The sequence below is a fragment of the Chiloscyllium plagiosum genome, unplaced genomic scaffold (assembly GCF_037043375.1).
Source record: "Chiloscyllium plagiosum isolate Xiang-an unplaced genomic scaffold, Cpla_swu_hap1 HiC_scaffold_15, whole genome shotgun sequence".
NCBI lineage: Eukaryota > Metazoa > Chordata > Chondrichthyes > Orectolobiformes > Hemiscylliidae > Chiloscyllium > Chiloscyllium plagiosum.
The window spans coordinates 45,522,095-45,535,631 of record NW_028270153.1 but is presented as its reverse complement, the minus strand read 5'-3'; the positions used below and the strand labels follow the sequence as shown (position 1 = coordinate 45,535,631).

Sequence of the window (13,537 nt, the reverse complement as noted above, 5' to 3'; positions counted from 1 at the left end):
ATCTGTAGCTTGCTAAGAAAGGACCATCATAAAACCAAACTATATTTGTGAAACACATTTTAAACATGCACACATATTTGCAATTGTTCTTTACTCCCAAAATGTTTGTTACAAAATTCCAAAAATTATTTATGATAAATAGACCATGGTGAGCCGATACCACCAAAAGATATACAAATTAGTTTAAACAAAAGCTTTGAATTTTTCACACTTTAGAAGCATAGTTAAATTATTTGGTGCAAAATTTGGATGCACAGTCCTTGTTTTTGGGTCCTGAGGGGTTTTGGGGTTAATGTTCCCTGTAAGCCGTGTCCTGTGCACACCAGTGTGCCTCACATTGGCTTCTGCTTATGGAAGTTGCTGCCACATATGGACCTTGTGATCTGTGCAGCAGAAACAAACATTAAAGGAAATTTAGCTGGGGGTCCAAAACAGCACCCACAGCACAGAAGCATGTATATTTTTCAGCTACAAATTCTGCCAGATGCATTAATGGTGAGGGCATTAGCATACATGTAGTGAGAATCTTCCAGAAGAACAGTAGAACAATTGTAATCTTCATTCTACTACTGCATTCTAGAACTCAATGCTTCACGTAACTTTTTTTTTCAAAAATCACTCTGAACACACATTCAGCAGAAAGGATCCCAACGAGTTGTATTCATATAGGGCCATCAACTACTTTCAGATTGGGTGTGGATTCATTTCTTCTGTTTGTTGGTACAATTGTAAAAAATGTTTAATACTGATTAGTTGCTACATCTATAAGGAATGACACGGTTGAGTGAAGGACTTGCACATGACTTTTGTGCAAATTAGTTAATCCCAGGCAGCAGAGAGTGTAGTAGGTAGAGAAAGCATAGACCTTTGCAAGGTTCACGGCAAGCTTACCTCTAGGATGGTCTGTCAGCCAGACTGTAAGTCATCAAGAATTTCAATTCAGCCTGCAACTGGTATTCCATATGCAGGTACGTAAAGGATTCTGCAAGGAGACATTCCTTCCAATCAAAGCAAGATTTCCTCCCATGTTTGCTACTCGTAGTCCTACTGCATAGGTTATCAGCAGCAAACGTGGAAGAACGATGGCCCTTAACTGGTAGGCAGTGAGCTGCACAATCATTTCGACATTGAATGAGGGGCGTGGATGTGTGTGTATCTTCGTAGTCACGATGCCTTCATAAGGGTATCACAACCAAGTCCAATTTTATTTCCCAGTGATGGGCACATGGTATTTCTAAAGGGACTGCTAAATAATAATCAAGAGCACATACAGGAAAATATTTCCCCTTCTTTAACGCTACTTTTGCAACCAATTAGAGTGCACCTTTCATTGAGACACCAGAATCCGCACAGACTGACCATGAAACTTGCATATTCCTTGGTCAGCATGACTCACTTACTCAAGAGATAAATACATTAGAGTATTAGAAATAACACTAAGTAAACTTTCAACCTTCATCTCGATTCTATCATGGGACATGACATTGTACGACAGGCATTTGTTGCTCAACTTGAATTGCAGAAGGACTGTGTGCTTTCTAAGCCATTTAAGAGAGTCATCCACATTGCTCTTGGTCTGAATTACACGTAGGACACAACAGGTAAGGATGGCAGATTTTCTCACTTAAAAAGGACATTTGCAAACCAGGTAGGCTTCCATAAATGATTGCTTCATGGTTATTGTTAGGGAGACTAGCTTTACATTGCAGATTTATTAATTGCATTTTAATTTCTACTTTTGTGGGATTTGACCCTATGTTGCCAGAACATTAGTCCTGACCTCTAGATTACTAGTCAACTGACATTATCACTATACCACTACCTGTCCACTGTAGCAACTAACTGAAGCAATTTTTATAATTAGAGTAAAAGGAATAGATGAGTAAAAAGAGGAGACACTTTGTATTTTTAACCTCACTTCAAGCTGCTGCTAAATAATCAAACCAAGAACCTATTGCTACCACAAAATAATAACAAATCTTACATAGTTATCATTGATTTTAAAATTGTAAAATGATTGGTACAGTCATGCGAATCCCAGTTTAAGGAAGTGTGGCCTGAGCTAAAATTATCTTTGATATATAAAGAATAAATTAATTAATTACTTTCTCAGGTGGAAAACATTCAAATTTTGATTTAAGAAAGCTGTGTAAACGATGAAATCATTTTTCTTTTAATGGCTGTTCGGTGAATGCCTCAACTTTTATGTTACGAGCAAATATAATGCATAGCTTCACTAACTTTCAATAATGTAATCACCCACACCTTAACTTGAGCCAAGATTTTCAAACAATGCTGTTGCAATGGAGAGTTGTTGATTCATGATTGACTAAATCTAAAGTGACAAGTTATCATCCTCAAAAGTATCTTTCAGGAGTTTCCTTTTTACTTAGTACTGATATAATATGCACCATGAAATTTAAACATCTTCCCTCTGAAAACAGTAGCTTTCAAGTTTAACAATGGAAATGTCAGAATGCATTCAAACCTGCAATAATGACTTAAGGAAAATAAATGTATGTCCACTTCTACAATTTTAAATGGCTTTAAACTGGTCTGAGTAGATGAGCATTTCCAAATACCTTTTTGCCCTTGACCTGGTACGTTGATTCACTACGCCATCATGACTTTCTTCCTGTTTCTTCTCACAAGTTCTTTCATTTGGGTCAGGAAAGGATATCCTATGTTCCGGTGTTTTACCATTCAGTGTCTCAGTTGTCCTTTTGGGAGGCCGTGGGGGTGGAGGACTATACTCTGGAGGCGGGTCAAGATCTTCATTAGACAGCTCTTTCCACTGTTCCTTAAAATTAAAGACACAAGTATTTAGAAAGGTAATCAAGCTGGCTGACCATTCAACTAAGTTTCACCATCTACCTTTTTCTTCATCTCTCCATCTCTTGTTCTATACGATCCAACCATGCTTTGTCATAGTGATGTGCAGCACAGAAACCCTCCAGTTCAACTCATCCATGCTGACCAGATATCCTAAATTAATCTAGTCCCATCTGCCAGCATTTGGCTCATATCCAAACCCTTTGTATTTACCTATCCAGGTGCCTTTTAAATTTTATAATTGTGCCAGCTTCCACCACTTCCTCTGGCAGCTTGTTCCATAAACTCACCACCCTCTACATGAAGTTACCCCTTATGTCCCTTCTAAATCTTAGATATCTCACCATAAAACTATGCCCTCTAGTTTTGGACTCCCCAACCCTGAGGAAAAGACTTGTCTATTCACCCTATCCATGTCCCTCATGATTTTATAAACTTGTAATTGGTCATCCCTCAACATCAGTTTAAATGTGGATAGCTGACTATAAGAGAATGGAACACAGTTCAGCATAATCCTGTTACCCAGATACCTACAGACAGAATTTCTGAGAGAATGACATCTCTGCACAGGAATCAGATGCAGAAACAGCTGATATTTCTCAATACAAAAGCTAATTTTAATTTTAGTCATTCCACTAATAGCTCAGAGACCAGCTAACTAAAGATTCTCTAGGGATTAAACTCAGGACCTTCTTGTTCTGCACCAGATAACTAAGCTGAAGTCTATCTATAGGAGTTTTCAGTCACTTACTCATTTGTAGTTAAATAAAATACTGACACTGTGCCATATCAGTATAAGCCCAGGCTCAGATCAGTATGGTTCACAAAACCAAAATGGATTTTCCATTTCCTATGCCAACCACCACTATACCACAAGTGAGTCTGTTACATTAGATCCAATTCCTATCATGTTAGGGACACTGTGCTTCACAAAAACTGAGGAAAATATTTGAAACTGCTCAAGCTTCTGGGAGGAAAAGAAAAAAAGCAAACATGATAATTCCATATTCCAGTTGAATCTGAAACTATTTGGAGAGAGTCTTCACTTCCATAACACAGAAGGAAATACTTTTACGAAGCAAGGCAGCTTCATAAGAATAGTGTTTTCTTTTCCCCATTTGTGTGATGTGGGCGTTGCTACCGGCCAGCATTTTTTTTGCTCGGTCCTAGTTGTCCTTGAGAAGGTGGTAGTGAGCTGCCTTCTTGAACCACTACAGTCCACCTGCTGTGGAGTGATCCACAATGCCCTTGAGAGAATTCCAGAATTTTGATCCAGTGACAGTGAAGAAATAGCGATATATTTCTAAGTCAAAATGGTGACTGGCTTGGAGAGGAATGTGAAGGTGGTGGTGTTCTCATGTATCTGCTGCCCTTGTCCTTTTAGATGGCAGTGGTCGTGGGTTTAGAAGGTGTTAAGGATCTTTCGTGAATTCCTGCACTGCATCGTGTAGATAGCACACACTGCTGCTACTAAACATTGGTGGAGGAGGGGGGATTTGTTGCTTATGGATGTAATGCTAAAGAAGCAGGCTGATTTTGTCCTGAATGGTGTCAAGCTTCTTGAGTGTTGTTGGAGCTACACTCATCCAGGCAAATGGGAAGTATTCAATCACACTACTGACATTCCCTAAAGCCTGTCTACCATCTACAATGCACAAGTCAGGAGTTAAGTTACTTGCCATATTATTCCTCGCCTCTGGCCCGTTCTTGTAGCTATTTATGTGTTAAGTCCTGTTGAGTTTCTGGTCAATGATATCTTCCAGGATGATGATAGTGTAGAGTTTTCAATGATGGCAATACCATTGAATGTCGTGGGGTGGTTATTAGATTGTCTTTTATTGGTGATGGGCGCAAGTATTACTTGCCACTTGTCAGCCCAAGCCTGGATATTGTCCAGATCTTGTTGCACTTGAACGTGGATTGCTTCAGCATGAGGAATTGTAAATGGTGCTGAACATTGCGCAAACAAACATCCCCACGCTGACCTCATGACGGAGGGAAGGCATTGATGAAGCAGCTGAAGATAGCTGGGGCTTAGAACACTATCCTAAAGCTGAGACGACTAACCAACAACCACAACCATCATCTTATGTGTCAGGTAGGACTCCAACCCACTGGAGAGTTTGCCCTTTAAATCCACTGATTCCAGTTTTGCTAGGACACCTTGATGCCACACTTGGTTGAATAAAGCCTTGATGTCAAGAGTGCTCACATTACCTTTGGAATTCAGCTCTTTTGTCCATGTTTGAACCAAGGCTGTAATGAGGTCAGGAGTTTAGTGACCCTGGCAGAACCCAAACTCTGCATCACGCAGCAGGTCATTGCCATATACGTGATATTTGAAAGCACTGTCAATGACACCTTCCATCACTTTACTAATGATCAACAGTAAACTGATAGGGTGGTAGTTGGTCGGGTCGGATTTGTCCTGCTTTTAAATGTACAGGTCATACCTGAGCAATATTCCACATTGTCAGGAGGACAGTGTTGTAACTGTACTGCAACAGCTTGGCTAGGGGAGCAGCAGGTTCTGGAGCACAAGTCTTCAGTACAAATGCTGGAATGTTGTCAGGGCTTGTAGCCTTTGCAGTACCCAGTGTGTCCAACCATTTTGTGATGTCACGTGGAGTAAATTGAATTGGCTGAAGACTGGTAGCCATAATGCTGGGGACCATTGGAGGAATCAGGATCATCTACTTGACAGTTCTGGCTGAAGAATACTGCAAAAGCCTCAACCTTGTCCTTTGCATTAAGGTGCTGGGCTCTTCCATCATTGAGGATAGGGATATTTGTGGAGCCACCTCCTCCAGCGAGTTATTTAATCTGCCACCACCATTCATAATTGGAAATGGCAGGACTACACAACTTATACCTGATCCGTTAGTTGTGGGATTGCTTAGCTCTATCACATGCTGTTTGGCATGGTAGTCCTGTTTGATGGCTTCACCAGGTTAACAACTCATCTTCAGGTATGCCTGGTGCTGCTCCTGGCATATGCTCCTGTACTTTATCAAACAATGGTTGATCCCCTTGCTTGATGGTAATGGTTGAGTGGGGGATATGCTGGGCCATGAAGTTACAGATTGCACAGGAGTACAATTCAGCTGCTGTTGACGGTCCATAGCATATAATGGATACCCAGTATTGAGCTGCCAGATCTGTTCCAAGTCTGTCCCATTTAGCACATTGATAGTGCTACATAACACGACGGAGGTTATTCTCAATGCGAAGGCTGGATTTTGTCTCCACAAGTACTGTGCGGTGGTCGCTCTTACTATTGCTGTCATAGACAGATGCATCTACAGCTAGTAGATTGGTAAGGATGAGGTCAAGTACATGTTTCCCCTTTGTTGGTGCTCTCACCACCCTGCAGGACTTGACCAGCTCAATCAGTAGTACTGCTGCCCTTGCCATCCTCCATGCTTCCTCTAAGTGTTCAACATGGAGGAATACTGATTCATCAGCTAAGGGAGGGCGGTACGTGGTAATCAGGAGGTTTCCTTGCCCATATTTAACTTGAAGCCACGAGACTTCGTGGGGTCCAGAGTCAATGTTGAAAACTCACAGGGCACTCCCTCCCGATTGTGTACTATTGTGCCACCACCTCTGCTGGTGAGACAGGACATATCCAGGGATGGTGATGGTGATGCATGGGACAATCGTACTTTACAGACAATGTCAGGCCGTTGCTTGACAAGTCTGAGTCAGCTCTTCCAATTTTGGCACTAACTCCCAGATGTTAAGGAGGACTTGACGGGGTTGACAGGGCTGTTATGTCCGATGCCTGGTCATCCATCTGGTTTCATTTCTTTTGAGCCTTGGTAGCAACTGATACCACTGAATGGCTTGGTAGGCCTTTTCAGAGGGCAATTGAGTGTCAATCATACAGCTTTAGGTCTAGAGTCACATGTAGGCCACACCAGGTGAGGATGGCAGATTTCCTTCCCTGAAGGACATTAGTGAACCAGGTGGTTTTTTCCCAACAATTGACAATGATTTTTGCAGTAATCAGTAGATTCTTAATTCCAGATTTTTAAAATTTGAATTCAAATCCCACCATCTGCCGTGGCAGGTTTCAAAACCCAGATCTCCAGAACAATAGCTGAGTTTCTGAATTTATAGTATAGCAATAATACTACTAGGCCCTCACCTTTAAGCAGGTCATTTATAGAACAGGTTTTGCCACCTGGATAATGTACTTAACAATAATGGGTTTTATGTTATTACTTTGTCACGCAATAGATTTGTCTTTGTCTAGCCTGCTGAAAGTCCAGTATAATACATAGAGAATGAAATTATGTATTATCAGTTAAATCTTAGTTTTGTTTATTTTACTGATATGTTTTGTTTAGAAACCAAATGATAAAGTCTTCTGTTAGCATCAGTTTGGTTAGAGTCAGAAGACTGCGGATTAAAGCTGAGCTCCAGACTGAAGCACAGAAGCTAATGCAAATTGGAGGTACTGCCCTTTCAGTTAACCTATTAAAGAGAAACATCAGATGTGCCTAAGGTTCCACGGCACTACTAACTTCAACCAGTTCACTGTCATAATTGATCCCTCATCTAATACTACTAAAACAGTCAACAATCTAACTTGATGTTAGTGGCACCTTTATGTGCCTAAGCTGGCCATTGTATTTGACTGTGCAACACTTCAGAAATATTACGTTGCATGTGATGTGCTACAACATATCCTGGTGTAAGGTTTTCTTAATGATCAAAAGCAATTAACAAATCGAAGTACTTACTTGCACAGAGGAGTCTCCCATAATGAATTTGGCCCCTTCAATAATAGCCATATAAGAGAAACGCATTTGATCAGCTGTCTGAATGAGACCCATACGATACTTCCTCATTTCTAATAAAACTTCTTTAATATTCACAGACAAAGGATCTTTCCGCTTGTCCATCTGCCAATGAGTCATACATTAAGGATTAACCAGGAAAATCACAGTTCAGTTATCCAGTTCCAATCATTTTTATTTGAGCATTTTAGGACAGGGTATCCTGAATTCTTGTTACAGTATCTTGATATAATAGGTGCACACATTTACCCATATGCACTCGAGAGAGTAAATGTGTGGTGAAGTGAGATTGAAGAAAGCAAACAACCCAATGGCTAATAGTTATACGATGTATAACTATGATATTGATAGTTGCCCTATAAAGAACTTTTTAAAAAATTGAATTCAATTTTTTTAGAATTTGCTGAGATATTTTCATCAATGTTAAAAGTTGTAACTGAATTGACAGTAAATCATGGTTATCTGGAATGTGGAGCATGGTGATGCTGGCCAGAAAACACAACTTGCTTCAGGACTGCTAGCATAACCTGTGGAACCTTTGTAACATTAGTTATAAATATCAGGAGCAAATTATTAGCAGTAAAAAGGTTGTAAATTTTAGGCTGTGCATCAACTTTAAAAAAAAAAGCTGTTTTTTTCAACCAATAGACTGTTGGATTAATGGCCTTGTCATAGAAATATGTATTACGCAAAATACTGAGCTTGCAGCAACATTTCCTTTAGAGGCTTTTCAGAAAATAACACATGAACTTCCTTCAGTAAAGGTGGGCTCTCAAACAGTTTTTGTTAAAAAAACGTGATTTGTACTCCAGTTGTTTTTCTCTTTTATTTTCCTTGTTTCTTGAGACATTCTTGGCTAATGATGATCAGAAAAGGGCACAATATAATTGGGTAATCGCTTTTGTCTTGAAAACAGTGTCCAGAAAGAGAAGTATATAATTTGACGAACAAAATTTCCCTCTACGCATGCAATGTCATTTTTTTTGTTGAAAGACAAAATTATTTAAACCAAACCCAGAATTCTGTGAGGGATCTATACAAAATATCCAAATTTACTTACCAGAAGGAGGCAAGTATCGACCAAAGAAAAAGTGCCAGATCGTCCTATCCCTGCACTGCAATGAATCATAATAGGTCCGTACTCTGGATTTAATGAGCCAGATTCCCTCACTTTGAAAAGGAAGTTAAGGAATGAAGCAGGTGATTCTGGAACTCCAAAATCAGGCCATGTGGTATAATGAAAGTGCAATATTTCCCTGGTTTCTTTGGTCTAGATAGACAGACAGCGATAACAAAAGGAATAAATGTCAATGTAAAGTATCATAGAAAACTTTAAGCCTTTAATACATCTTCCAAAATATAATTTTTGTTTGAAACTTCAGTCATCTCATTAATTGATGCTAACAAAACTTGGGAAGAACAAGCAACAGCAGCAAGCTGACTAACATAAACTGGTAGTCTGTCTGTCTTATGAACACTTTTAGAAGTTAATAGACAATATATAAATTCCAAGCTTCTAGAACATTTTAAATATTTGCAACTACATTAATTATCATTTTGGAAATAACTACAGTTGGGATAGAAACAAGATGTGATAATGGCAAGAAGTCACTTTTAGGAGTTGTGTATAAGCCCTTAGCAGTAGGTTGGAGTATGCTCATGTATAAATGTATACAACATAGGGAGTCAGAAAGTAGAAAATATAGGTCAGCCAGCTTAGCATTTTATCAAAAGAAAAATATGAGATGTCATTTAAATTACTATAGGGAACTTAAACAGGTTTTGTGAAAGGGAAATCATATTTGATCAAACTACTGGAGTTCTTTGAGGAGGCACACATACGCTGTGGATAAAAGGTGAATCAAATGAAGTACTGTACTTAGATTCCCAGAAAGCATTTGATAAGGTACCACAAAGGTTATTGAGGAAAGTAAAATCTCATGGAAGGTGCAACATATTTGCATGGCTAAATGATTATTTTGTCAAAGAGTAAAAGTAAATGTGTCTTTTTCAGGTTGGCCAGATGCAACAAGCGGTGTGCTAAAGGGATCTGATCCTGGTGGAAATCAGCAACAATGTTGAGTTCGACATTATATCGGATAAAAAGAGTTCCAACTCAAAAGTCCGAAGTTCCCAAATTCAGTCTGAACTACTTACTGCGAGGTTTTCCACTTCTAATCGCCGCACTGTATAATATGATTTCACATCTTCAGAAATTAATGTTAACTTGAATTGGGTGTCTGGGAATATAATTTCTCCTCCTTCTTTACTTGGCCAGTACTGTGCACATTTTATCTAGAATTGAAAAGGAGCCTTTTAAAAAAAAAATTGGCATTCATCTTGTACTAACCAAAGTGTTTTCTGCTATTAAAAGTGAACCACTATTTCTTCTATTCTGAAAAGATATTCCTGTTACTGAACTAACACTTAAAAGTTATTTCTGGCTAGATAGTAACTTTGTGGATTAATGGAAATAAAACAATCCTAAAAACTTTCTAGCTATACCTTAAAGCACACAAAAGTAGCAGCACAACAAAAAAAAAAGTTTCATACAAGCACCTTGCCTTCTATTAAAAGACAATATTTAAAAAGGTTTTTAATAATCAGCTTCAGATTAAAACAATGACAATTCTAACAGGATATACTGAAGAAATTATACAATTGGTGAGATAAGAACATTTCATGAGGTAAGAAAAATGGAAGTACAGCACTCCTATTAGTTTTCATGGATGAACATATTATCAACCCAGTTGAGAACTGCTAATATTTAAGAGAAATCTGAATACCTTGTTTTAACAATTATGCAATTTTTTAAAACAAAAATGGTTTCTCATATAGAACAAATTTAACAAGACAAATACAATTAACACTATAGCTTATATCTACATTATCCATACCCTCAAGTTTACTTCTTTTTTCCTCCAAGAATACAGTACAGTATCTTAAAGCAACTGACTTCTATAGCAAATCATAAATGAGCCATGGTCATCTGAAAATTTCTTAGCTGCAACTGTTTCCATTTACTCTCACTTAACTGTGAATGCCTCAGCCCGGATTCTGGTTATTTTTCAATACTTCCAAGCTAATTCAACTGGCTACTTTAAATTGCAAGACAACACTTAAAGTTTGAGAAATTCTCCCATTATCTTCAAACTAGGCAATTGCCAGCTTCAGGTTGTAAGTTTGCTTGCTGAGCTGGAAGGTTTGTTTTCAGATGTTTCCCCATCACCATGCTAGGTAACATCATCAGTGAGCCTCCAGTGAAGCACTGGTGTTGTGTCCTGCTTTCTGTGTCTTGGTTTGTTAAGGTGATTGATATCATTTCTGGTTCTTTTCCTCAGAGGTTGGTAAATGTGGTCCAATGTTTATTAAATGGAGTTCCAGTTTGAATATCAGGCCTCTAGGAATTCCCGTGTCTCTCTGCTTAGCCTGTCCTAGGATGGGCACGTTGTGCCAGTCAAAGTGGTGCTCTTTGCCTGTATGTAAGGATACTTGTGATAGTGGGTCATGTCTTTTGGAGGCTAGTTGGTGTTCGCATATCCTGGTGGCAAGTTTTCTGCCCGTCTGTCCGATGCAGTGTTTGTTCTACTCCTTGCAGGGTATTTTGTAAATGACATTTGTTTTGCTGGTTGGTCGTATAGGGTCTCTTAGGTTCATCAGTAGCTGTTTCAGTGTGAGAGTAGGTTTGTGGACAAACATGATGCCATGGGGTGAGTAGTCCAGTAGTCATCTCAGAGATGTCTTTGATGTGAAGTAATGCGGCGAACGTTTCTGGGCATGTTGTGTCTACTTATTTAAGAATCGGCAGACTGTGTTTATTGGATACCCATTGTTCCTGAATACACCGTCTAGGCATTTTTCTTCTGCTACTCGTGGTTCCTAGGTGCTGCAGTGTGTTGTGGCCCATTTAAATAATGTCCTGATGTAGCTCCATTTGTGGGTGTCGGGATGATTGCTCCTGTAATTAACTATCTGGCCTTTGTGCGTTGCTCTCCTGTAGATGCTGGTCTGCAGTTCTCCATTAATTGTTCGTTCCACTATGACGTCTAGGAAGGGGAGTCTGTTGTTCTCCTCTTTTGTGAAATTTATGCCAGTAAAGATGTTATTGATGATGTCGTAGGTTTCCTCTAATTTGGTCCATTTTGGTCTGTGCACTACCACCTCTGCTAAGCAGCTTGATATTGGTGATTTCATGGGTGTTCCATTGATTTGTTTGTAGGTCTTGCCATTGAAGGTGAAGTGGGTAGTGAGGCACAGGGTTAACTAGCTTGTGGATGTTGTCCTTGCTGATTGGGTTGGTGCTGCCTGGTGTTTGAGTCCTGGGTTTGTCCAGTAGTGTGGTCAGTGTTTCTTTGGCCAAGCTGATGTTAACTGATCTTAATGGGACTGTCATGGCAAAGGAGACATTATCTCATCCTCTTCCTTTTTGGTGTCATTGATAATGTTCAGGAATTCTTGGGTGGAGTGGATGGAGTGGCATGAGTTTTCGGTGGAGTTGTTTTGCTAGTCTGTATGTCAATGTGCCAGGGAGTAAGACTATGGGTCTGAGGGGGCCCCTGGTTTGTGTACCCTAGGTAACCCACAGAACCAAAGTGTATTGAATCCATCAGGTTTCATTTTTTGGAGATCTAGCTTGTTAATTTCACCTGGTTTATGAAGCTTCTTCAATGTAGCTTCCATTAGAAATTGCCAGCTTCCATTCCTTCAATAATCAAACTGAGATTACAGCTAACCTGCCTTCCATGCAATCAAAAGAAATACAGTGGTTGGTGTTTTACTAAGCTTTCAGTGCAGGTGGTGAGATGGTAGCATAATGGTAATGTGCCTGGATTGGCAATGCAGAACACCCAAGCTAGTGGGTTTGGGGATCTATTCAAATCCCATCATGACATATAATCAACTATTTAGGGGTAGCATCCCTACCTCTACACCAGCGAGTCTGATTCAACTCTCACCTGTTCTGGAGGACTGTTCAACACATTTGAATAGGTTGATTAAAAATAGAGAATTCACGTTAACCCAATTAAATGATTTAAAAAAAAACTAAAAACATCCCCTCCCGGTAAAGTGCAAATCAAATTACTTCCAAAATGCAACTAACTCTTGCAGCAATCAGGGTACACTTGCCAGCCAATAAATACTCTTCCGATACAGTATACAACATTGTTCCCCTTAATATTGATCACCATATGAATGCAATAATGAGTGCAAGATGAAAAGTTTTGACTTAATGCATTTTTAAAGCATTATGCAGTTCTGTACTTCCAAATAACTATTGCCTGGTCCAAGGGAGAACAAATATTGATTACACAACTAAATTCTATAATCATGGTTTATTAAATCAGCTACTTTTTTTAAAGAGGTTTGTTGAGTTCTTTACTTACGATCCCCATCTTTAATAAAGATCAACTACTGCTGGCATCATTATCTAAGTTAAGGATAAATTTGATTTACAATCCTAATTACTTTCAAATGAGAAAACATCTAGTTTCATACCATTTTTGACTACAGATTGCACAGAGCTGTTGAAACTGTCAATGACTCAAGATGAATAGGAATATAGTCAATTACTTACTGATCCCTTTTCGATCACTCTGTTGAGCATGACAACGCCCCTAGATTTCTGCTCCCAAACCATTTCCCAGAAATGACCACAGGTATTTGGAAGAGGACCCTGTAAACCCAAAACAAACATTGATTAGGAACAAAAATAAAAATTCCTGGAAAAAAACCAGCAGGTCCAATAGCATCTGTGTAGAGAAGGCAGTTTTTTTTAAAATTAACGTTAAACATTAATCTTGCCTGCTGGCTTGCAACACAAAATCTAAAAAACTTAAGTTCTACAAATCAAAGTTACTAACTTCTCACACAAGTCTGAATATTAGCAGGCTCAGGTTTGA

General features: G+C 39.1%; 1 protein-coding gene across 1 annotated transcript in view; it reads right to left on the bottom strand.

The window, feature by feature from the left end:
- The window catches only part of LOC122560064 (tyrosine-protein phosphatase non-receptor type 1-like), a 93,658-nt gene that overhangs the window by 10,049 nt on the left and 70,072 nt on the right, over positions 1–13,537 (bottom strand). The window contains exons 4-8 of the mRNA XM_043710268.2: positions 13,213–13,311; positions 9,795–9,932; positions 8,698–8,907; positions 7,581–7,742; positions 2,583–2,800 (exon numbers count right to left, since the gene is read on the bottom strand). Coding sequence (XP_043566203.2) covers positions 2,583–2,800; positions 7,581–7,742; positions 8,698–8,907; positions 9,795–9,932; positions 13,213–13,311 — 827 coding nt within the window. The remainder of the gene's footprint in view (positions 1–2,582; positions 2,801–7,580; positions 7,743–8,697; positions 8,908–9,794; positions 9,933–13,212; positions 13,312–13,537) is intronic.